At 55.8% G+C, this 25,439-nt stretch overlaps 2 protein-coding genes across 3 annotated transcripts in view; one reads left to right on the forward strand and one right to left on the reverse strand.

The window, feature by feature from the left end:
• Positions 1 to 20,026, reverse strand: part of R3HDM2 (R3H domain containing 2) — a 55,728-nt gene extending 35,702 nt beyond the window's left edge. Inside the window, exons 1-2 of one of the 2 annotated variants that reach the window (XM_066985445.1) lie at positions 19,870 to 20,026; positions 16,799 to 17,071 (exon numbers count right to left, since the gene is read on the reverse strand). The gene's annotated coding sequence lies outside the window, so the exon portion shown is untranslated. The remainder of the gene's footprint in view (positions 1 to 16,798; positions 17,072 to 19,869) is intronic. The other variant, XM_066985446.1, reaches the window with a different exon arrangement.
• A 723-nt stretch (positions 20,027 to 20,749) lies between these two features.
• On the forward strand, positions 20,750 to 24,928 carry LOC106049825 (inhibin beta C chain-like). The gene is made up of 2 exons (XM_013202247.3): positions 20,750 to 21,704; positions 23,144 to 24,928. The coding sequence occupies exons 1-2, from the start codon at positions 20,765 to 20,767 to the stop codon at positions 23,884 to 23,886; spliced, it is 1,683 nt and encodes a 560-aa protein (XP_013057701.3). The 5' UTR covers positions 20,750 to 20,764; the 3' UTR covers positions 23,887 to 24,928.
• Positions 24,929 to 25,439: the final 511 nt, after the last annotated feature.

Here is a 25,439-nt window from a genome sequence, read left to right on the forward strand (position 1 = left end):
TGAGACGTTTTCAAATAAAAGACGGGGTTAATATCTGCACGTGAATACAAACACAGCATACGTAGTCCCACAGAGCACTAAATTGCATGAACTAAGCTAAGAATTTCACGTGGCACGTAGCCAATTAACGAGCAGTCCACTTCTGTTATCAACTAGCCAGCTTCAAACAAGTAAAGCCTCTAAAATATAACCTGGCAGAACAGCAGGGAATATTTCGTCTTTGTAAAATGACCAGAAACTACCCAGGAGCAAGCTGCATAACCACCAAGCTAAGACTCAGGGAGTACCCACGGGACCGTCACGGGGAGCTCCTTAATGACACGGAAGAGCACAGTGTGCTTATCAGGGATTCCCCCATCTCCCGGAGGTGCCTTCTCAGCATCACAGAAAGAGGAAGGAGAAAGCTCAGCGCATGTTAGCGAGCCCTGAATGGCTCAGAGGGCCACATATTCATTTCAGTATGGCATCTTTTTAAATTAACCCCATCAAGCAGCAGAAACGCAGTCACTTACCAGAGATGAATGATGTCAGGTCCCCATCCCTGAAACACTTGCTTGCATTTATACCTATGCTGTATTTTGCACGGTGGGGGTGAGGGGAGAGGAAAAGAAAAGTCTCTGGTCAATCTTTCTCAAGCCCAAAATAATTGGAGACTTAATTCCAAAAATAAACTCACCCCGGTGGTTCTGCACTCTCAGCAGGTCATCTATTTCCTAATCTCGATGGAGACTTCATTGCCACAAGCCGTTTGAGAGGAATTTTGCCAAGGTAATTTTGCTTCTTAGAAGACCCCGCCAGCTCTCACCCCTGAATGAAATGCTAGCAATCTCTGCTGCTGCTACAGCAAGCTAATTGCTCTGACAAGCAGCTCTGAAGCAAAGCAGAGCCCAGCTGTTCAGAGGGATGTCACAGAGAGCTCTGCCAATAGCCACATGCACACCCCCCTCCTGCTCTCATTCAAATACTTCAATGGAACTGCCTCCGCAAAGCCCTGAGAAGGCTTTAAAGACACAGCAGCCTTGTTCTGCCAGGCACTGGAGCAACACAAATGTAGGTGCGGGAGCAGAGAGCACAGGAAGCCTAACCACCTTCCAGCAGCATTCCAGTGCACGGACGGGACGACACTTTGGGGAACCCCTGACGCGTACCGAGGTAGGTTACAGGCGGCCTTGCTTCACCGCTAACCTTGGGGCCACGAACGTTTCCAGGGGGTCAGCTTTTTGAATGCTTCCATTTCAATGCAGTTATTCTCCCTTGCTCGTTTTGTCAGTACTTAATCGCTAATAAGACAGGAAATGGGAAATGCAAATGACCCTAGAGAGGTTTTAAACTACTCACTTGCTTAAACTTTCCCCAGAAAGGGGTTTTCCATCCCAGACCCGAAGACCTTGCAGACATGCAGGCCGCAGTCAGGGCCCCTCGCCAGCTATCACAGCTTGCTCTCGAGCACCCGGGGCAGCCTGGCCGAGCCTCTCGGCCCAGCAGGGATGGGGACGGTCCCTGCAACTCCCTGGCCCTCACCAGGCTCCCGAGTCACCTCCTGGCTTATGGAGATCTGACTACAGCTCTGAACACCGGCCTAACAGCAGCCACCCGCCCCAAACTCTCCTCCTTCGTGTCAGCGGTGCCTGCCCCAGGCGAGGTGCAGCCATGGCCAGAGGGAACGTGCTCCTGCAGGGCCTCGCCGGCTCCGCGTGCGACCAGGTCAGGCAGCAGCTGGCCTCAAGGAGCCTCCTCGCTCAGGAGCAGAGCGAGGAGCAGCAGGGCTCACCCGGCGGCTGTCTGTAGACAAAGGAGGTGAAGACGGGAAGGCAGGACCAGCCCCAGGCTCAGGGAGGCAGACAGGCTCAAGTGAGACAGCTGCAAGGTGGTCGGGAGGCAGTTTGAACCGACAGCTTCCATTAAAACCAGAACCAACCACGAAGGAGCGTAGTGCTGTGCTGGTAAACCCTCTTCAGGACTCGTCTCTACCACTTTTGTTCAGTTAATACAGTTTCTTCCAAGTGATGCCCCGTCACAGGCAAAAAAAAACCAGTCCAATGCTTTTTAAAAAGAACAGACAGCAGAAACCCAACACATTTCAGCTCCGTGGCAAACTAAGGTTCCAGCCTGCACAGCAGCCCTGCCCTGCAAAGCACCTAAGTTTCAGCGTATACGTGAGATTGTCTTCGCCGTTTCAAAGCCTCCTGAGCCAAGCCTGCCATGCCCGGGCGCAGAGCAGATGCCTTCTCCTTCGTGCTGAAGCTGCTGTGATGCTGCCTGCGGGCAGCAGCTCCCTGCCCACAGCAGTACTGACACTGAGAGGTGTTCTCACGGCTAAAACCAGAAGAGAAAGCAATGACAGAGGCAAGACAAAGAGGAGGTAATGAGACAACAGTCACTTGGGATGCTCTTGACTGTTTTCAAGAGCAGAGCCACAATTACCCAGTCCCTGCCTTGGCAAAACACAAAGGCTTCATGGACGTTATGAGATCTCCCCACCAGGTGTGAAACAAGGGACTGAAGTTTACGCCTTCTGTTCCTGGCCACTTCAAGATTTCTTTTCTCCCAGCTCTGATCTCTTAAAACGAAGGCACCCGTCCGAGGAAACGGAACCACGATCTCCCAAGCTCTTTGGGAAACAGCCACCGCTGTCTGAGCTGTGCAGGCTTGCAGGACGAGGGCCTTCAGCTGAGCTCGTGGGCTCTGCCAGGAGCGCAACTTCTCGGTCTGCTGCACAGCCAGCGCTGAGAGGTAGCGAGTGGCCGTCTTTGCACCAGCTCCACGACTGCTCCCCAGAAGCCAGGCTGGATGTTCCCATCTCCCCGGCAGAAAGCCTGTGCTTGGAGGGACTCTCTGCAGCACCTGAACCCAGCAAAGCTGTAAGGCTTGGAGATCAGATGAGCAACGTGACATCAGGGGATTTTCCCCACGTTTAACTTGTCTGTTCTGGGGTTGTTCCTTCCTGTCTCCCAGCACCCAACCAGTCCCCTGCAGTTTCAGACCTGAAGTCCACAGCCCTGAAGAAGCTCCAGCAGCCACTCTGCAAATGAAGAAGCCACAGAGGAGCTCAGGTCGGCGAGCAGTGCTCCAGCATGCCTTGCTCAGGCCAAGGACCTTGGCTCCACAGAGAGAACCTTAAAATCTCCACTAAACCTCGCGAAAGCAAACCAAAAGCTTTATTTCACTAAGGCGTATCTACGGTCTGATGCATACTGACTCAGGACCGTTAAGGACAGGCAGGTGCCCTCTACTCTGGAAGTCTGCAGTCGCAAGATGAGTACTGTAAAAGGAGGCAGCTTCAGACGCTGCTCTTCCCTACCGGGTCTTCCGATGCTGTTCTTCCCTCCTACCAGCTCTTCCGATTTTCCAAGGACCCCAGCCTCCTGCTTCAACCCTGTTGTCAGCTCTGAACGGTGCTGTTAAAGCAGCATGAAAAGAAGCTCCATAACCTGAGCCTGAAAACCTGGTCCCTAGCACTTAGAGGCCTGGCAGATGGCTGAGCAAGAACAGATTCCAGAGCAAGAAAAGCCTTCCAGCTCTAGGACACAAGCACCTGCCCCAGGCAGCGGACGCAGCCTCCTGGGGGCTCAGCCAGCCCTTCCAGAGGTCACAGCCCGTTGTTAATATGGGTTGGCAGCATTTTGCCTTCAAGAAGCAAGCGTGTGAGAGGATTTCCTAAGCTGCATCCTTCTCCTCAGATGGGGAGACAGCATATCCCGGGTGGGAGGATGAGGAGAAGGAAGCGTGAGTCAGCCCCACCAGCAGCCTCGGCTGCCGCAGACTGGATAAAGCCCTACAGAGACTTCGCTGCCTTCTGCCTTTCGCACCTGAGAGTCGTTTGCTCAGGTACCGTGCGTGTGCGTGCAGCGAAACTAGGTCAGGGAAAGCGGGGCACAGAAAAGATGCCGCAGCTCTGGGTGTCGCCCGTGCTCGCGGCTTGCAGGGAAGCTGCGTATGCTGAACACGGTAACGTCGCGGAGCAAACGCCAGCAACACGGGCGCAGAACAACGGCACGACACGCTACCTCCCTCCCTGGCAGACACGTACCAAGCGAGCCTACGCTCCACTTTTCCCAGGCCGGTTGCTGCTGAGAGAAGACTCGTCAATTAGGTAGCGGATATAATCTCATCACGAGGGGAGGGGAAAAAAAAAAACCCAACACCTCCAGACTTGTGACACGGATGCGGTGGGATGGCATCGCTGCAAACCCACAGCACCAGCCCCGGACAGGGCTCCCCCCTGCGACAGACGTGCTCCAGGCAGCGTCGGGAGCCGACGGCAGCTGCAAGGGGAGAGGAGCATCACCGATGGCCCGGGCGCATCGGGTACCCACCTGGACCAGAACGCCCCTCTGCGGAGAGGGGCAGCAGCGCTGCGTGGCGGCGAGGGAGGCAGGAGGGCTGCATCGCGGGCTGTTCGCGTTGGAACCGACCTCGGTCACTGCAGCAGGCTGCAAGAGGAGAGGTTTCCAAACCTGGGTGCCTAACACGAACCAAGTGCTGCCAGGTATACACCAAGCATCTGAGCTCAGGCCACGGGCTTGCCTTTTTTTTTTTTTTTAAATGCAGGAGCGTGCATGCAGCAAAAAAGATTTCTTGGTGTTTGGAGCCAGGAAGTGGGAAGGATGAGAACTGCAGCACACTGCTGACAGCAGCTACCTCCTCTAACGCGCCCCAAGAAAACAGCTCCGTGGACAGCCAGAAGCAGAGCCGTGGAGAAACTGAAAGTGGAGGCCAGCAGAGTCCCCGCAGCTGGGACTGAAGGATGGATGTGCTGCTCTTAGCCTTTTTCAGGGGGCTCATGAACAGAAAGGAAAGAGACCAGCCAGAATTCCTACCTGGTCCTACAACCAGCGTATATTTCTTATAGGGCCCAAGGTCTCTGCAGCAGAGACCACAATAAGGGAGTGAGTGGTAGTGAAGAAAAATAAAGAAGTCCCTGCAGGGCAGAGGAGAGGCCACCCTCCAAATTCCCCTCAAGTCAGAATCGTGAGGGGTTGACACTTCTGAGAGGGACAGGGAAACCCAGGCTGTTAGGAACTTCGAATGGCTTCTGTACCAGATGGGAAACAAATCCAAATTAGGGCCAAAGAATAAGATCCAAGAGGCAAGGCCTGCCCTATCCTCAGCTCACCCCACTGCTGGAAATCCAAATCTCTCCAGGTGCTGCACAAACACCAGCGCGCAGAATGAAGGCACGCACCACTCCTACACACCCAGGACCCTACAGCAGTGCAAGGACCGGGTGGAGCTCCTGAAGGTACAATACACAATAACGACCATTTGGAGAGACTTTCTTGGCCTAAGAGAAGAATTCGGAAAATAGACCGTATGTAGGCTGCAGATTGTCCCCTGCTCAACTGCTCCCAGGAACGTGCTCCAGACGCCTGAGGCCCAAGGTCCAGGGCTCTGGAAGCAGGGAGGGAGGCCAGGAAGGCAGCGGCAGCGTGGCTCTGTCCTCCAACGAGATCCTTCCCTCCTGTTGCCTGACTTCAGGGAGGGCATCCTCCTCCTCCCCAGCTCCATTTGGGAGAAAGTTCAGAAGCAGCAGGTATGGAAAGCAGCTAAATCCATCGGCTCTGATGGACAGAAAGCCAAAGGGATATCAGAGATGGAGGAAGGGGGGGAAAAACGATAGCAGGAGAAAATACCAATGCTGAGAGACCCTCCGGGAAAGTCAGAGGAAGGGGCAAGCTAAGTTTAGTGAGTAGCTGGAAAAATCCTTCCGAGATGAAACATCCTGCCCTCCTGCTCCTTTTAAAGCCTGTACTGCCATCTCTGCTGGAAAAGGGTCCCTGTACCATGCATGGCAGAGAAAACAGAAGTCTTAAATTAAAACAAACAAACACGATTTTCCCTAAGTAAAAAAATAAAAAATCAAAGCACCCCACCACCAAGCAGCTTTAAGCCAGCCTCAGCCATGCCCAGTCTCTGATGCTGTTTTCGTCTCCACCCTTGTGTGCCCAGGCTGAAGCCAGTCTCCAGGCATTAAAAAGGAAAACTTATACTATTTTTTTATTTTTTTTTTTTAAAAAAAGGGATCTTCCATTCAAATCCGGCTCAGCTGAGGATGTGTTATCATGGCAACCATCCCCTCCCTGTCTACCCCAGCAAGGAGAGCATTACCCACGCAGATCCGAACGATCCCGCGCTAGCACACGGACTGCAGCCAAGCCCCACCACCCCACGCCGCCCCTCCAAGCCCAGGCCAGCGCGATTTGACATGAACCAGATCTGTCAATGGCCCAAGACAGACACGTGGGCAATCATGAGCAGTGCAAAAGGCGTAGCACACTCCATTCAGCTCCAAACACTGATAAATAATTCAGGAAGAGAAATGCCGCAATACAGAGCAGAGCACGGTTTAAAAATAGAACATGTGCTGATGCCAGAGGAACGGAGGGAGAGGAAAGCAGAGAGGTGGCACGAACCGAAGCCTGCGTGGCAACAAGCCGGGGGCTGGCGGGCGCTGCAGCCCCCTCGCTCAATGCGCTGATCCCAGCAGATGTTTATTTGCTCCCCCTTGCAATTAGGAATCCCAAACTCTTATTCACATGGCACCAGCGTGCAGGGCTACCTCTTCCGGATCGCAGCCCAGCAGCGATGCACGTACCCAAGAAAAGAGAAAAAGCCTTCCCGCTGGAAAGCCAGCGGCGAGGACAGGGCTGAGGCGTGCCCGGCGGACACCAGCGATGCTCAGCTTTATGCGGTCCGGCGCTCTCGGTGGGGTGCAGGTAGATGCTAGAGGCTTTTCTCTATGCAGCCGGTCTCCTAAATTCAGCCGCCTCGCGTTCAGATGCTTCCACCCGTCCTACATACCATCCATCACCAGCCAACTGTCCCATGTTTGACGCACATTTTTGTGACACGCTGCGCAGCATATCACCACCGCCACCACCCTTTTAGGGTGAAAGAGCTCAAGCAGCCACTGCCTCGTCTCCGAACTCCACCGCCCTTCCCGCGCTGGTAACTGCGCAGAGCGCCCCTCCGCGCCGACTTCGCACATTCACCTGTCCCAGCACCTCTGCAGTTTAGGTGTACGCTCCTTTTTCACAACAGGAGCGATGTCAGTAGTACCGGAAACGTCATTATCAGATTAAAGAATTTCCCCTTCCAGCTGCAGACCCAAACGCATTTCACATTTACTATCGGCTACGAAGAAGCCTTGGTCGCAGACAGGGTCCCTTTATCCCGCTTTGCCACAGGCGGCTCTCCAGAAAAGAGGGGCCGTTCCAGGCTCTGCAGAACCTGCGAAATACTCTGACAGATGGCCGCTTTTTTCTCTCCTCAGAGTTTCAAAAAATAACACCAAAAAGACACCAATCTCTCCCTGCCTCCTCGCGAAGGCGAACAACATCAGCTTCCCAAGTATTTATAAAGCAGGAAGCTGCCATTAATAAGAAAAAGCAGATTTTTTTTTTTATAGGGAAAAATAATATGCTATCATGTACAGCTAATTCAAAACCTAATAAATCTGTAGGCAGAAGAAGCTTCCTGTAAATATTTCAGGTTCTCTTCCCCCCCACCCCCCCAATATCCAAAAAACCTGAAAGCATAAAAAATGAGTGGAAAAAAAAAAAGTTAAAAGGCCACTGAGAGGAAGTTCAAAAGACAGACCTAGATGACTACTTGTAAAAACCTCAGTCTTAAACAGGAAGTCATAAACAAACGGCCCCTTAGGTTCAAGCAAAGATCTCCCAAAACGTATTTTGCCCTGAATTTGAGCTGAAGCGAACAAAGCCACATTGCTCAGCCCTAATCAACGGAGCACTGCAAAGCAGAGTGCCCCTGCTTCCCCGAAATGCCATATTCATGGAAATCCTGCCCAAAACTAAGCACGCTGCCTTCCCGGCCCCCTTACCTTACCACAGGTCACACAATCGCGTTCCGCCTGAGATGTGAGCTGCTGGAAAGGGGCTTGAAGGGGAGGGAAACGGCCACGAGCCCATTGCAGCTGAAGAATCATTGAATCGTTAAGGTTGGAAAAGACCTTCAGGATCATCTGGTCCAACCACGACCCTACTACCACCATCACCCACTAAACCACGTCCCTAAGCACCACCTCCAACTTTTCCTTGAACACCCCCAGGGACGGTGACTCCACCGCCTCCCTGGGCGGCCCCGTCCCAACCCCGACTGCTCTTCCCGAGAAGAAATGTCTCCTCGTTTCCAACCTAGACCTCCCCTGGCACAACTCGAGGCCATTCCCTCTAGGCCTATCGACGTTTACCTGTGAGAAGAGGCCGAACCCCAGCTCCCCACACCTTCCTTTCGGGTAGAGAGCAACGAGGTCTCCCTCCCCTGAGCCTCCTCTTCCCCAGACCGAACAACCCCAGTTCCCTCAGCCGCTCCTCACAGAATGGCTCGGCTTGGAAGGGACCTCACGCATCTCACGGTTCCAGCCCCCCTGCCATGGACAGGGATGTCACCCTCTGGATCAGGTTGCCCAGGGCCTCATCCAACCTGGCCTTGAACACCCCCAGGGATGGGGCACCCGCAATTTCTTCCAGCGCCTCACCACCCTCTGAACGAAAAATTTCCTCCTGACCTCTAATCGAAATCTCCCCTCTTTTAATCCAAAACCCTTCCCCCTTATCCCATCAATATCTACCCGAGTAAAGAGTCCTTCTTCATCCTTTTTATAAGACCCCTAAGAGCTGGGGTCTCCCTCAGCAGAAGCGCCCCCGCTCTTGACAAAACCACGCGCTGCCATTTCCAGCGGGCAGGCCCCAGCCAAGGCTGAGCGCCGGGGACCCGCGTTTACGAGGCAAACCCACTGCTGGCACGTTCGGTCTGACATCAGCCCAAACTCCCTGCCTCGCCTCAGCCGGAGAGGAGGCTTTCGTAGCCCTATTTCCATGACTTTCCTGGGTTACTTTAGCCGCCGACACTGCTGTGGGGTTTCTCTCCGCAACACACAACCCCACAACTCCTCAAGGAGTTGTTGCAAAGCGTTCCCTCCCCAAAATCGCTGTGTTTTTACTAGTCTGTGGGATCCAGGCCCAAAATTATTATAGAGAGTAAGAGCAACAGACCGCGGCCTACCAAGGGCATGGGAGTGCTATAGGGGCATGGGAGTGCTATAGGGGCATGGGAGCGCTATAGGGGCATGGGAGCGCTATAGGTTTAATTCTGGGAAGTTTGTAACTCTGGCAGATGCCAGGCCTAGAGCAAAGGCTCCTCTTCTAATCAGGAGACCGATCTGAGAGGACACAAGCACGCAACTCGGGAGTGAAAGCTGCAAATCCCTTCTCATCGCGCAGCCGATCCCCCTCCCAGTGAGGACGACCACGACTTCCTAGAGCAGGCAGGCGGAGGAGATGCTGACAGCTTCTCTAGCAGAGCTTCTCCTCCCAAACCGCTCCCCCAAAACACACTGAGAATTCGGTAACTGTCCACAGTCTGCACCTCTGTGCCTGTTGTTAAAGTGTAACTTTAACTCATATGTAACTTTGAAGTTATATTTTAAATTAAGGATGCATTTGATGGAGAAAAGAAAATAAAAGCAGGCAGTAATCATTCTTCAAAGTGAGTTCAGAAGAAGCCTCACGTTATCCAATTTTTCTAGATAAGTAACGAAGCAAGTATTGTATCACATCAATAGCAGCAGCGGGCATTTCCCAGGCAGCCACAAAACTCAAAAGCCATGTCCTCAAAAGTACATGAAACTGAAGCCAAGAAAAATAAGCTCAGTCAATTAAAAAAACAAACACACACAAAAGCACTAAAAAAAACCAACAGCAAAACAGCATTTTCACCTTCGGCAGAGCCAGGTACCCTGCTCACTTCAACAGGAGCGGCAGGGCTGTGCCCTGCGGTTCCAGCAGGATGAATCTTAAGGATTGCCAGGTTCGAGCTCTCTGTCCACAGCCAGCGGGGTTGTAAGATGTTGTTCTTTGCTGGGCCAAGCAGAAGGGCTTTGCGACACCTCCCAGCCACGAGCCATAAGGCTTGCCAAGATCAACTCGATCATAACATGCTGTTATCAGGATGCTTTTGAGGGAGGGAGGGAGGGTAGTTAAAGCTTACACAACTATGCCAACAGTATTTGCGTCCGTATCTTATTCGTCCAACTCACATTTGAACACAATGGACCCAGCGAAGGTACTCTGACGGAACAGTTAAAACCTCAAAAAAGCCTTCTGACAGTTGACCAGCTAGAGAGAGCCTGTTAATGCTCCCACTAGCGGCCAGACGGACTCATGAGACCAATCCTTCGCACAGAACCCATCCGCAGGACGCCGCTCGTTAGGAAGCCAGGCTGACCAGCTCTGCTGCTGACCAGACAGTTCGTTTGTTCGTACAATTACGTTGGCATAACCCCGAACACGGAGTCAGCGATAGGTCAGAGGTCTCCTTTTCGGAGCAGCTCTAATAAGAGCTCCTACCATAAGCAGCAGCTGGATCGGATGAAGCCCATTTGTACCAATATGAGCACGGCATCAGGCAAGAGTGCGGAGCTGCTTTCACTCTACCGGCAGAGCACAGTCAGACTGCTCAGGCTGCTACAAGCCCACACAATCATCGCGGCTGAAAGCTGGTATATCTGCCACTTCCCCAGAGTCAGGGAGCTACGTGCTGGGGAGGCCACCTCCAAAAGGTGCCCAACGCCCAGGGCTTCGTGTACACCCAGAGAGCCTGCTGCCGTCAGCCCCGTGCCCCTGCGCAAAGGAGCCCAAACCATCTCAGTCCCAGATCCAAACCTGACGCGGGAGAACAACACAGCAAGGAGCAGACGCTCAGCTTTCGGGCTTCTGTAACTTTAAAGGTGGAAAGAAGCTTTAAGGTTTGAACAACCTCACCTGGCTGCAGGCACAGGATCTAGACCACCCCTCTGCATTTTCCCCATGTTCTAGATCTTCATTCTGCTTCCTTCCTCTCTTTCCTAGTAAGGAACCATGACAGAAGGATTGGGCTCCGAAGCACCTGCTCATTTTGGTTTGCCCATGGGGAAAGAGACAGGGTAGGATCCTATTTTCTAATAGCATACCTGAAGCTTCCCCAAAGAGGTCAGTCTCTGAGACACAGGGAACACCTTCCATAATAAAGCAGCTCTTGTGTCTAAACTCAGCTCAGAAGAAATTAGTTTCTCAAAGAAAAGGATGTCAAAGCAATATAAGAATTTTATAACTTCATTAAAAAAAAATATAAGAGAGCTGGCATAAAGAGTAGGCTGCATCTGCCCACACTCAATAATCATCACAGAAATTCACTGGGAGGCAGCAGTGACTCAGTCTGCACTACACAAAGACAGCTTGTGCTCGCAATACATAATGAAACTGGGCTTTATAGACGACCATAAATCTGCATGCGCCCCATTGACAACACACATGCAAGGGAATCCCAGCACTGACAGACATGGGCTTGGAATTATCAGCCCTTCCTCTTGCTGCTACCCTAACAGATAATCTCAAAGCTTTCCCCCACCTCTTCCCACGCTAGGAGATGGATTTCACAGAATCACAGAATGGCTCGTGTTGGAAAGGACCTCAAAGATCATCTTCTTCCAACCCCTCTGCCACGGGCAGAGATGCCTCCCTCCAGATCAGGTTGCCCAGGGCCTCATCTAACCTGGCCTTGAACCCCTCCAGGGACAGGGCACCCACAACCTCTCTGGGCAACCTGTTCCAGCGCCTCGCCACCTCTGAATGAAGAATTTCCTCTTAACCCCTAGTCTAAATCTCCCCTCTTTTAGTTCAAAACCATTCCCCCTCGTCCTGTCAATATCTGATTGAGCAAAGAGCTGCACTCCATCGTTTTGATAAGCCCCCTTTAAGTACTGAAAGGTTGCAATGAGGTCCCCCAGAGCCTTCTCTTCTGGAGGCTGAGCTCCCCCAGCTCTCTCAGCCTTTCTTTACCATAGAGGTGCTCCACCCCCCTGATCATCTTTGTGGCCCTCCTCTGGACCTGCTCGAATAGCCCCACGTCGTTCTTGTGCTGGGGGCACCAGAGCTGGATGCAGCACTCCAAACGAGGCCTCCAAGAGCAGAGCAGAGGGGGACAATCACCTCCTTCCCCTGCTGGCCACCCCTCTGTTGATGCAGCCCAGGATGCAGTTGGCCTTCTGGGCTGCAAGCACGCACTGCCCGCTCACATCGAGCTTTTCATCCACCAGAACCCCCAAGTCCTTCTCTGCAGGGCTGCTCTTACTGAGTTCTTCACCCAGTCTGACCCCACGTCCAGGATTGCCCCTAGATTTCTCCTAGAGGAGACAGGCTCTGTTGCACCCACTGCTCATGCCGCCAGGAGGCCATGCCCAGCTGTACCCACGAGCCAACAAGCCCTGGTACACTGACTCCTGCTTCCTTTCTAAACAGCAGCGATAGTTCCCCTTTTTATAAAGGGACAATAATAATCAAACCAGTAAGAAGACAGACAAAAAAAGGGCAAAAAGCTGAAGTGCTCAAGTCAAAACACACGGAGAGCCAACCTTGCGCGTTAGCAGCCCATCGAGGTCGCCCAGGTCTGACAGCAGCACAGCTCCACACCTGCTTTTCACAGACAGGAGGGTCCGAGCTGCAAAATTCCTGTGATATGATTCAGAAGGAAGAAATGACATCAAGTCATCAGTACAACCTCTCGTCTCAAACCAAGCGGTTGGGCAGCTGGCACTGGGAACAGGCATGTACATTGTTCTGCTTGTGTGTTGAATTTCGATTTAATAAAACCAGTTGGGCAGCAGACAAGAGCTTATATGAGGCTACCTCCCTCCTCTACTGCTTGGGGAGACTGCATATTGTCTACCTGGATGCTCACTAAAGTCCCCAGAAATCTGTTTTGCCACAGCTCTACTTGGGCTAAATTTAGCAGAATAATGGAAGTCGTTGGGAGGTATGCAATTGATTTAGATATCTGCACTTTAATGCTGCCAGGCAGCTCGTTTCTGCGTGATCCCCAAGTATCTGGAAAGAAAGGACATCCCGAAAAACATCAGGACATACACTGGACTATCAGTGGATCTAGGAGCTGATGATCCACGTTACAAGACCGCCAGGAGCTTGAATTAGCCAAGTCTCTACAGTGGTGCCCGAGCAGGCGTGGAACACAACAGTGTTTGGATGTTGTAATAATGCATGGCTTTGTTATGGAACAACGCTGAGCAGCAACACCTCTTTCGCCAGCGCTTTTGCTTGTTAAACAAGTCAAAAGTATTTTGAATGCCTTACGACTGCTGAACGTAAGCGTGGTAGTAAGTCTCTGCTGCTTGTTTTCCATAGTCACCGTGCTTGGTCCTCAGAGCTGGGGTACCTTAACAGAGATACAAAGCAAAACTTCTTTGCTAGCAGAAGGTAAAGAGTGGCATTAATTACCTCTAATTCACAACTCACAGGTAAGCCAGAGAGCTTGCCTTTAGTTGTTAAAAAAAAAAAAAAAAGCATTGCAAACACCCTTTCTACCTTACCTGAAGTACTGGGAAGGATCAGCTCAAATGAATGTCTGCACTGATGTAAACCGGGCAAAACTACCTGCTTGCTGGGGACAGAGACTATCCAAACACCAACTCTTTGTACTCCATTGCAGAGAGGAAGGGGACCTACAAATTACATCAGCTCTAAACTTCCTCCCACAGCCCGAGCTCCAGCAGCAGCGCGGACGTGGCTCTGCCAGCTGGAGGTGCTGCACCCACCCGTGAGGCCCACTGAAACCAGCGGCGCCCAGCACGGGGCACCCAGATATCCAGGGCTGTCAGCACCTCTGCAAGAAAGAAACCGCAGTACGCTGCCAAAAATACAGAGCATCAAAATAAGCGTATCGCTCCAAAAGAACCTATTCCACTCACATTAACTTCCAGAAACGCACACTTCAAAAAAACTGCAACGGGCACTTGGAAAAGCCGCCAGCAAATGCAGCCGTTTGGTCGAATCTGGTCCCAGGAAGAGGAAGCCGTGCTAACAGCTCACTCAGGCAGAGGCGGTGATCGGGGAGCAGGACTCTGGGCTCTTCTCAAGCACAGTCGCTTCAGTGCTGTGCCACGAGCTCCTGAACAGTACGGCAGCACCACTCACTCACCTCATCTCCCCGGGCAACTGTTGTTCCTAAGGAACTGGAATCCTCAGGCGAAAGAAACCAGGAGAAGGACAGCATGTTATTATTAGATCGGTATCGACGTAAGCTGGAAACAGAACCCAAACCCCAAACTAACCAATTCTACCTATTTGAAACTTCGGCCTCAGTTTGCAAACCGCAAGCATAGCATCAGCTGAAGCACCCCTCTCACTGGCCACGGACCCAGGAGCATCAGTCATCACTGCCACTTATTTCTCCGACCTCTCCAAGTCTTTAAGATACGCTGCCCTTTAAGATACGCTACCAAAGCACGTAATTAAAAAAAAAGGGGAAAAAGAAAAAGATCCAGACCAAACGTAAAAGTCATTTGGGTTACAGCACTTACTTCCTCCCAGGATTACACTTCCCAGCCAGGGCTACGTCAGCAGCAAAGAGCCACAGATGCCTTCTGCCTTTTATTAGGCTTAGGGGCTGAAGAACAAGTTGTAAGTTCTGACCCTGCAGCTGCCTCTTCTCAAAAAAAGAAAAAAAAAATCAAGTTCTTCAGTTAGTATCAATATAGCTGAAGCTTACCATTAAGTGATACATAATGAGGTGAAACACACTGCGTATGTGCATACATACTAGCAAACATCTGTGCTGGGATTACCTCGATGCATTCTTCACACTTTTCAAACAACTCTTTGCATGACAGATTCACGCTTTCCAAACAACCCATTTTGGCATGAAAGCATTCTCTGTTCCCCCACCTGACTCTACGCAGGAATTACGCCATGACAAAATGACTTAGACTTAACATTTCTCCAATACACTAATTCTTTTCTTTATCTGTCACCATCTACCACAGAGAGAAAGACAAGAAATAAAATTTAAAGTAGGTAGATGGGAAAGCTGGAACACAGCGGGTGAAATCCAAACCCCACTTTAATCGGAGAAAGCTTTGGTTCATACATCGCCTTCACAAATAACTGGAGAGCAGGGTAGTGAAGGTGAAGACAACAGAAAAATGTTTAAGCACCGAACGGAAGGTAAGCCTGGAACCAATCCTCCAGGTTATCATTACTAGCTCATTAACTGGGTGATTTATACACCTTCCCCCTGAAAACAGAGCTTTAGAATAGAAACACTGACACAATCTTAAATTTAGCAACACAAATGGCATCACTACTATAAGGGGAACTTGATGCATCTGCACTCTGACAAGAGGATAGGATATCAGGGGCAGAACAAGAGGCGCTGCAGGATGTCTGGAGGAAGGGGTTTAGGGATCTGACGCAGGCACGCTGCCCTGCACCGCTCCTCAGGCACCCCTCAACAAGTGAGCCTGCCTGTCCCCCGACCAACTCCTGGCACTTCTCCTTCCCCCCTAAGTCAGTTGACCCCTCTATTCCCTCCAAGCCTTTCTCAAGGCTCGTTGCAGACGACCTGAGACGACTACGACAGGGACAGGCGGAAGCGAAGAATACTCCTTCAGCTGCTGCCCCTTCTCCTGGCACTGCCTCCTCCAAGCAGCGGCAGAATCCCAGGTCCTTACGCAAGCGTCTCCCAGCCACAGGGGAAGTGACTGCACGTCATTTTGTAAGTTCTCTGGGACTTTGCTCGCCTTCTGTATAAATCCACGTTACTTTAGGAAGCGTTAGTTTACTCACAGCCCTCGGCTTTTACTCAACTAAAACAAGACATGCAGAGTCACACGAGTTTAACTCAACAGGTGACTTAACACCTGATGTTCGCCAAGTCAGCGCGGTTTCGGACACGTGCGATGCCCCCCTCCAAGCCTCGTTTGCTGGGTTTAGCTCCTCCTCGTCACACAAGCCCCAAAACCACACGAAACACTACGATGTTCAAACCAGCTGCCTCACGTTTCTAGTTCAGCGCGGCACAGGGCAGGCAAAATACCCTGGGACTGCTCTCGGCCACGAGACGACCTCGAAAACTTAAGCCCAGCGTAAACAACTGTAACCCACTCACCTAGCAGTGAGCCTGCGGGAAGCCCGGAGCAACGGTCTGAGAAATGCAGTATTTGCCCCAAGAACGGATTAACTTTAATCGTCAGCGTAGCATATAGCCCTGCACTCCACAGAGCAGGCTGCTGAAAAAGCCCCTAGGTAATGCCGGGCCCAGAAAACTTGAGCTCATTTAATGTAAGCACCGTGCCTGGGTAAATCGGATTGTGGCTGAGACCCCAAGAGACCCCACCGAATGAGGACGTGGACAGACTGGCTTCCTCTGCCACCTCACCGAGACGATCCACAGGTACGTGATTCTCCAGCTGCAGCTCACAGGTGTGAGAGGACACTGGGTGCTGCAAGACGCATTACGCCCTGGTGAGCAGCACCCGCTTCTTCTAGCCCAACAGCTAGCACCCCGGGAGACTGCAGATCCTGTCCCAAAACAGCAAGCCACAATAAAGATGCCTGGTGAGAAATCAAAGGAAATTAGTTCCTTTAATTCCACTCCACCGAACATCCTACCGACCCAGAGACCTGACCCTCACAGGTCACGCAGCCGAACCTCGAAGCAGCACTCGACTAACTCCATCTCTGGATGGAGAGAAGCCCAGCTACAGCTACGCCACAGAATATAGCTTCTCAGTTTTGGTCTGAGGACGATGTGAGCAATCACGGCCAGTAAGACCCACCGAAGAGGAAGACGGTGCCACAAACCGAAGCCTGATATTGTTAAATCGCTCCAGGTTTCATCACGCTCATGCTACGCAGGTAGCTCGAACTGGCCCTCAGGAACCACTGGGGAAAAAGCTGCAAAGCCTGACGGCTTAAGGGGTCAGTTGGCTCCAGATCCTACTCACCTCCAGGTCACCAGTCCCCAGCCAGTCCCCACTCCTGAGCAGGGGTAGAGATCAGAGAACGGACCATATCCAAGTGATGTTTCTCCTTCACAACTGGCATGAGTTGAGTTGGGAGTCTTAATCCAGCTCCTCAAAAGCCAGGTGGCTGTCTCCAGCAAAGCAGCATCACTGCAAGCAACCTGTTGAGATCCATCCTCACTTGTGCAATCCCTGGAGGCTGAAGTAATGGTTTACTATCCAGTGAAGCTGCCATCAAACATCACACTGTGCCAGCTTGGTGGACAGAGAAAAAAATAATCAGTCTAATGTCTTTCCTCATCATCTAGACTGTCGAAAAATACCCTCATATTTGCAAATATACACATACACACACACTGGAATAAGCTTCCGAAGTTTCCGTGTACATAGAATCCACCCTTATATTCCAAGGAAACAGGAATGAACAGGGGGAAGTCTTTAGAAATAAATGTTTAATAGCGCGTTGAAAATACAAAGAGCTGTGGATGGGAGAAGCGAGACCCTACGAGAACATCTGTTGGGGAAAAAATTCAGCAAGCCAACTGCAAACTACTGAATTGTCATTCAGTAAGGAAGGAAGATTACTGCAAGTATCCTTGGTACGATTGAACGGAGAATTTCTAGCGTGAATTCAAGGAGAAGGACACGGAGGTTACGCCAGTCAGCCTTAGTAGCCTACAGGTGTCAAACAGGACAGAAAAACAGAGCAAAAGGAATCGGAACTACCCGAAGTTACTACAGGGAACCAGACCCCCAGGTCTCAAAGGGAGATGGAGAACAGGTCGAAGCAAGAGGTGAGGCGAGATTCTCAGCAAGTACCAGTGAGAGAAAACCAAACTGAGACCAGCCACACATGGAGTTTCTTTGCATGCTGTCAGCGGGAAAAGGAACACCAAGACAAAGACTTGGAACCAGCAAGGGCGCAGCATTTTGCTCTGTACGTGGGCAGGCGTTTGCTTTTGACGAGCAGATGAGGTCCTACAACACACTTCCATTGCTCCTCATGCAGATGGAAGAAAACAATTCTTGTACATGGCAGTGATATGGGATATCTGTGGACTACGTCCCGCTCTCCTCTCGAGTATTTTCCTTTTAACACCAGCCAGTGTCCCCAGCACGGCTGGCAGGTAAGGGCAGCTCTGCTGCTGCTATTCCCCAGGTTTTGAAGCAGCAGCCACAAAACTCTGCCAAAGGGTTTCCCTCCCTTTTGCTACCGTTAGGATATAATTCTTCAGCCTATCCTTTGTTTGGTGATAAACAGACACCAAAGCCTGGCAATGTTTCCAGCTCCCCAAGCAGGTTATCTTCCTTTACCAGCACTTCTTTTCAGTACTCTTCTTCCGCTTTTTAAACTTTGACTTTGCTCCACAACCGAAGACAGACAGTAATCTGCATCTACTCAGCAACACGGGCAGGACTAAGGCTAGCTTTGTGTTTCCAGCTCCCGTCACATCTGAATCCTCTTCAGCTGTGGTTCAGATTCTGATGGATCACTTTGAACAAACAGAGGCTGCAAAAGCAGCAGAAGCAATAATAAACTCAGGGTTTCTTTCTATTCACAATTCCAGTGGCATCCTTGAGGTCCAGGAAAAATAAAGCCTTATCCTGGAGAGTTGGAAGCTCTGCACTTAAGCAGCTTCTGCCAGAGGCTGGCTTGGTGCTCCTGACACTGAAGCTCATTCCCTTACAAACCCCACTACTAAGGCACACCTACTTGAGTTATCAGCATAAATGATTAGAAATATGCCTTTTTTCCCCCCCCCCAGACCTCTTTTGACAGCACTGAAGCCTCATAAAAGACAGAAAAGTATACAGACAGCAGGCAGGGCAGACACAGTTGAGCTCAGGCCAGTTCAGAGTCTCTGCAGCCTAACAGCTGATCACTAACAGAGCGATCCATAACAAAAGTGACAGCAGAAACCCATTAGGGTTTGCAGACCTCCCTCAATAAACCAGGCATCAACTGGCTAGAGCCTTGCCTATCGACCAGGTGTTGGCACAGGTTGGATTCTCTTCTGAAAGGCACACACCCTTCTTGTGGCTTCTGAAAGAGAAGTTATCAAGCCCCTTATAGGACCAGAGACCAGTGCAGCAGCAGAGACCCAGGCTCAGCTTCTTAAACAGAAAGAGGCCAGAAGGAACAATAACTGGAAAAGGTCGCTATCCATGAAAGATGTAATACAGAACGCAAGGAACTAAAGGACGTAAGGAAAGGGATGAAAAAGCGGTTCACAAAATGGGGGACAGAAGAGAGGTAGCAGCCCCCCCCCCCCCCCGTTACATCCACTTCCACACCACGCGAGGAGCTCACGGGGGCCACCTCCGAGCCCGTTTCAGGGGGACGAAGGGGCCCGCTGGGCGCAGCACCCGCTTACCTGGGAGACCCGCGGCCGGAACGCCGCCCCGGCAGGAGCCGGCGGCAACCCCGACGCCCGGGGGTTTTCGGAAGAACCGAACCCCGGCGCCTCCCGGCACAACGCACGGCGAGGGTTTACCCCCGCCACGCGACAGAGGCCGTGGAGCCACCGCACCACCCCCCGGGTAACCCCCAGCGCACCCCCCGCGGAGCCCCCCAGCACCCCAGCGGCTCCCCGCTCCCTACCGGCAGGGGGCCGTTAACGCTCCAGGGCCGGGTTTCGAGGCGAAGGCTCCGCCGCCGCGGGCCGGGATCCCCTCCCCGTGCTCCCGGGCCACCGAACCGGGCGGCCCGCGGCCATGGCGGCGCCGGGCCCCGCTCACCTGTTGCTGCTCCGCCTCCACCGGGAGCCGCCGCGGCCCCGGGCCGGGCGGAACCGCGCTGCCGGTGCTCCGCCGGCTGCTCCCGGTGGCGGGGACCCGGCGGGGAACGGGAGGGCGCCGCCGGGGCTCGCCCTGGAGGCTGGAGACCCGCGGCCGGGCCGGTCCCGGGGGCAGCGAGAGGGGGACCGGCCCAACGCCCCGACGGCTCCGATCCCGGTCCCGGCCCCGCTCCCTGTCTCGCCCCGCTCCCAGCCCCACGCCCCGGTCTCGCTCCCGCTCCCGGCCTCCCGTCTCCCCCGTCCCCCCGCACTCACCGGGCCGGGCCGGGCCCTGCGCCGGGCCGGGGCCGGGGCCGGGGCCGGGGCCGGGGCTGCTGCCGCCGCCGCCGCCACCCCGGGGCCGGGCCTGGGCCAGCGCGGGCCGCCCGGGCGGGGCGGCGGAGCGGGAGGGGGGAGCGGGGCGAGCGGCGCGGGGGAGGCGGGGCGGGACCGGAACGGGAAGGGAGGGGGAGGGGCGGGCGGAGGGGCGGGGCGGGGAGGGGAGGGGAGGGGAGGGGACGGAGGGCGGGCCCCTTACGCGCCGCGTCACGGCCCCGTGCGTGCCGCGTCACCGCGGCGCTCCCGCCGGGCCGCCGTTGTCATGGCAACCGGGGCGGTGGCGCCCCCTGGTGCGGGGGAGGCCTGGAGGGGGCGGGGCCCCAGCGGAGGGGGCGGGGCCAGGAGCGGGGGCGGGGCTGCCCTGACGGCCCCGCCCCCTCGCGCCCGGTGGCCCCGCCCCTCCTGGCTGGGGGGGGGCGGCCCCCCCCCCCCCCCCCCCCCCCCCGGTCTATCCGGGGGTCTCCGCGCTGCCCAGTGAAGGCCCCCCCCAGCTGCCCAGAGCCCCCCCGGCTGCCCAGTGACCCCCCCCCCCCGTCTGCCCAGAGCCCCCCCGGCTGCCCAGGACCCCCCCCCCCAGCTGCCCAGAGCCCCCCCGGCTGCCCAGGACCCCCCCCCCAGCTGCCCAGAGCCCCCCTGGCTGCCCAGGACCCCCCCAGGTGCCCAGGCCCCCCTTCAGCTGCCCAGGAGTCCCCCTCGTCTGCCCAGAGCCCCCCCTGGCTGCCCAGTGAGCCCCCCCCCACTGCTCAGGGTCCCCCCAGCTGCCCACAACCCCCCCCAGCTGCCCAAGACCCCCCCCCCGACTGCCCAGAGCCTCTCCCCCCGCTGTCCAGGGATGCCCCCTGGCTGCCCAGGATCTCCCCTGGATTCCGTGAGCAGCGCCCCGCTGCCTGGTGAGGGCCCCCCTGTGTGCCCAGAGACGCCCCCCCCCAGCTGCCCAGCAGCCCCACACCACAGGGACCCCCCCCGTCTCCCCTCAGCACACGTGGAGACCCCCACTCACGGGTGGGCTGCCACAGCTTGGGGACCCCCCCCCAGCAGTACCCCAGGGCACCGTCACGGGCCTGGCCTGGTGCCCCCCATTCACAGCCCCAAACCCCAGCTCCGAGCGGGCGCTGGCGCCCCGGGTGCACGGGCCGAGCACCCACCGCTCGGGTCCACCTTAACCCCGGGGAGAGCAGCACCCGCGGCTGCCCCGTGCCCAGGAAAGGCTCCTGTGGGATCACAGGGGCGTTTATCTCGCCCGGGATCAGCCAATATTTGTGGTCACATCGGGAAAACAAGCCCTTCCTGCCGGGTCCAGCACCACTGCCCTACCTCCGCTCTCCCGGCCCCGGCTCTGCTGTCCCAGTTTGACTTGGGCTTATCGGGACGGCTCAAGGAACCCGGTGTGCTGGGACCCCCGAACTGTCAGCTGCCGGCACCGGGGATGACGGCCGCGGTGGCTTTCCTGCTCCTGAGCCTTCTGAGGATGGCAGCTGCCAAGGGCGTGTGGTGCCCAGCCTGTGGGCTGGCGGCCCTGGCCCCTGCCACGCAGCGGGACATCCTCATCGCGCTGGCGAAGCAGAGCATCCTCTCCAAGCTCCGCTTGCCGGACAGGCCCAACATCACCCAGCCCACGTCCCGGGGCGCCCTGCTGACCGCTCTCCGCAGGATGCGGGTGCAGCGCGCCGACGCGCCCGTCGCCCCAGGGGTGCTCCGTGCCAGCGGCGGCCCTTACCCACGCCCTGTGCCGGGCGTGCAGCACTACGAGATCCTGAGCTTTGCCGAGTCAGGTGTGTGCAGAACCCCCGGGCCCTGTGGGCGTGGTGGGACGGGACCCCACGGGTGGGGGGCATGGTGGGATGCGGGGAAGGCGCTGAGAGGTTTCCTCCTGGGCACGGGTACCTTGAGAGCCCCGCGCAGGGGCGCTGAGCGCCTGCAGGCACTAACGGGCCGGCACCGAGATGCTCCGTGGCCAGAACCTTTGCACCCACGTCCTGAGCTTGCCCCGAGCAGCTCACCCCTCACCACGGGGAGGGGAAGCACCGTGGAGACCCCGAGGCTCCTCTCAGCGTTTTGTGGGGGCAAGGGGATGGGTGGGAGCAAGGACAGGCTGCGGGGTCTCGTTAAGTCGTTGTCCGTTTCTGTCGGACCTTCCCTGCTTGTGCTGGAGGTGGGTGGGTCAGGCGGCCAGGTCAACCAAAGCGTGATTTCGGGCCCCGGTTCCCCAGCAGCTCCTCATCTGGGGAGTCAACTCCAAAGCCCGTCTGCTCCCCCCGGTGTTCTTGCTACCCGAAGTGGTGGGCTGCCGCGTGGCGCTCCGGAATCAGCTGCCTCCCTGGGTAGAGAGAGCTCCACAAAACACGCTCGGGGGTCCTTTACAGGCATCACTGGAAAAGCGGGGTCCTGTACCCCCACTCCCAGGCAAATGCAGCCTTTGGAAAGAGGCAGAATAGGCCCCGCACCCCGCAGAGCATCCTCCCGAGCTGCCCAGACCAAGCTGCTGCTCGGTGAGGTGCTGGGGGGAGCATGCACCCCTTGCAGGCCTCTGTGTGTTTTCATGGCTGCTGTGGGATCTTGGGGGCTTGCTTGAAGACCCCTGGGAACAATGCTCCTCCATGGCACATTGTGTTCCTGCACGTGAGGGCAATGCGGAGATGTCTCCCAGCTCAGCAGAACATCTGCTGGAAACGAGGGAGCAGGCATGAGCCACGGGCCTGGGTCCAACCTCTTGCCCTGCTGTGCTGTGCCAGACCGCAGAGGAGGGCATTCGTCGCTCCCCCTCCTTTGTGGGGAAGCCCGGCAGCCCCAAAATGCTGCTGCTGCTGAGTGGGACGTGCAGGAGCGGGCGGTGGTTCCAGCCATGGAAAGTAGAGGTGGTGCCGGTGGCCCGAGTCGGCATGACCGCCTTAAATCCGGGGCTGGTTTACACAGCCAGATAACCTTCTCCAAAACCCTCAGCAGCTTCCCTGACAAGGGGGATCTCAGGGCAGAGAAGGTGGAGCCAGGCCGGGTTGCTGCATTAAGCGCCAGGCCCAGATGCTGCTACTTCAGAGCAGCAGCAGCAGGAGAAGCAAAGCGTGCTGGAAAGCGGGGGCCCCTTGACACCCGCGTGTCCTGCTTGCTGCTCCCTGGTTTAGACGTGCCTCCCGTCTGCTCTGCCTTGGTGCTCCCAGGCTGGGAGGCCCTCCTCCCCGTCACCTCCTGACTCTGCTTTTGGTCCTGCGCACAGGGTCCTCTACTTCCCGCAGAACCCTCCTGCATTTCCACTTCGCCCCGGAGCTCGGTGGGAGCACCGAGATCCTGCAAGCCAACCTCTACCTGTTCTGGGCATCCCCTGGCCCCGGGACACACCAGGTCACGGTGAAGCTTTTGCAGCCAGACCTGACGGGGCTGAACACGACGACGGTCAGCAAGACGTGGCTGGAGGTGCAGAGGGCTGGCTGGGCCACGCTGGATGTGGGCCGAGCTGTCCAGAGCCTCTTCAGCCAAGGGAGCCAGAGGCTGACCGTGGAGCTGGAAATGGTTGAGGACTCCGGGCCTCCCCTTCTGGCTGGCCACAGCGATTCCCACTGGCCGTTTGTGGCAGCCCAGGCCCGGGACAGGACGCCCCATCGGGTCCAGCGGCGCGGCATTGACTGTAGCGGGGACTCGCGGATGTGCTGCCGCAAGGAATTCTTCGTGGACTTCAAGGAGATCGGCTGGGAGGACTGGATCATCCAGCCAGAGGGATATCACATGAACTACTGCGCGGGGCTCTGCCCCTTGCACATGGCTGGGATCCCCGGCCTCGCTGCCTCCTTCCACACAGCCGTCCTCAACCTCATCAAAGCCAACAACGCAGACGCAGCCGTGGACTCCTGCTGCGTGCCCACGCAGCGCCGCCCCCTCTCTCTGCTCTACTATGACCGGGACAGCAACATCGTCAAGACCGACATCCCCGACATGATCGTTGATGCCTGCGGCTGTACCTAACCTGCCACCGGAGGAGGCCTGGGGGCAAGATGGGTGCTGTGCGGGACTCTCCTCCTCCCAGCTCCTCCTTGGCAGTGCAAGAGCTGCTGCCAGGCATGAGCCCTGCCAAGGCACTTTCTCCTCCCGAGGCTGAAGCGTCAGGGCGGTGCTGAATCTGCAAGTCCTCTCCGCCCTGGCCTCCTGCACACCTCTTTCCCCCTTCAGATCTGCCCGTGGATTCCTCTCAGCCCCAGTGCCATGGCCTCTCAGCCCTGCTTCTGCTGGAATCCAGACCTCCCTGCCCAAATCCCCTGCTGAGCACCCTGATCCGGGGTGGCTCAGGGCAGCCCAGCCTCCCCAGCGCTGCTCCCCCAACCCAGGCCATGTTGTGGTGCTTCAACTCGAACGTGTGGTCCTCTCGTCATGGGCATCAGCCAGGCCACCTCCTGCTACTGGGGGAGCCGAGGAGCTGAGAATAAGCTGGGAGCTGGCGAGGTGAGAGAGGAGAGAGATGCTGCAGAGCCCCATGCAGCAGCTGGACGTGAGGGTGTTAGGGGTGAGGGAGGGGGAACTGGTGCTATTGGGAGGAAAGTGTCAATAAATGACTCCCAGCCATAGCGTGTGCGTGTCCGTGGGTGCACGTGCCTGTGCCCTGCCATCAGCCAGCTCACCTTCCCTCTGCCCCCAGGCTGCAAGGCGATGGACATGCCCTAGCGCAGACAGCCCCACGATGGCACAAAACCGACCCACGCTGCCATGCACAGTCCCCTTCTGAACACCTGCCTGGCCATAAAAGCCGGGCAGTGGGGCTGGGCACCCACCGATGGGACTCGCCATTCCCAGAGGCTGTAATCCTGCTGGCCCCCACAGCTCTCAGGCTCCCTGTTCCTTGGCTGCCTTTCCTGGGGGGGTGCAGAATCCCTGTCCTATCTCAGATCCAGATCCTATCTCAGATCCTATCAGATCCAGAGCACGGGGTGGGACCCCAGCCATGGGGTGTTTGTGATTCCCACCAGGGAAGGCACCATTTGGCCAAATGTCCCATTCCACAAAAACCATCTGCATTCGGCCATTATTGTCCCAATTCAGGACGAAACGGAGCAACACTTCCCTCTTAAAGTGGGTGGAGATGGCCAGAGCCACGATGCCCATGACGCCCAGCCTCGCCTACAGCCCCACACCAGTTCCCTTCCTGGGAGCAGCCTCTTGGCACATCTCTGGCCTCCGGCCTTATGGCTGCCCGCCCTGCCCCGTGCCAGCCTGGCTGGCAGCGCCGCGGGACACGTCGGTGCCGTGAGAGCCGGGGACAAAGGGCGGCTTTGACACATTGGCCCCGTTACGTAATCTCGCGTTCGGGTTTCTCCACTGCTCCACACGTGTCCCCCGTGTGCGAGGGCCGAGAGGACGCGGAGAGGGTGCTGAGGTGGGAGAGGGCAGCTCGTGGGGGCAGACCCCGGGGAGGTGTCCGCAGCCAGCTGGGACAGAGCAGAGCCACCGCAGCCCTGTGACCAGCCACGCAGGCACTGACCCCACCACCCCAGCAGCTGGAGACAACCGAACCGGGGGGGAAGAGG

This window comes from Anser cygnoides, chromosome 32 (genome assembly GCF_040182565.1).
Source record: "Anser cygnoides isolate HZ-2024a breed goose chromosome 32, Taihu_goose_T2T_genome, whole genome shotgun sequence".
NCBI lineage: Eukaryota > Metazoa > Chordata > Aves > Anseriformes > Anatidae > Anser > Anser cygnoides.

What these genes read in the sequence shown, in the direction of transcription:
- LOC106049825 (XM_013202247.3), top strand. Translation starts at nt 20,765, where the DNA reads ATGCCCCCTGGCTGCCCAGGATCTCCCCTGGATTCCGTGAGCAGCGCC. An exon ending in CCTGAGCTTTGCCGAGTCAG is followed by an intron (nt 21,705 to 23,143) that starts GTGTGTGCAGAA and finishes TCCTGCGCACAG; the next exon opens with GGTCCTCTACTTCCCGCAGA.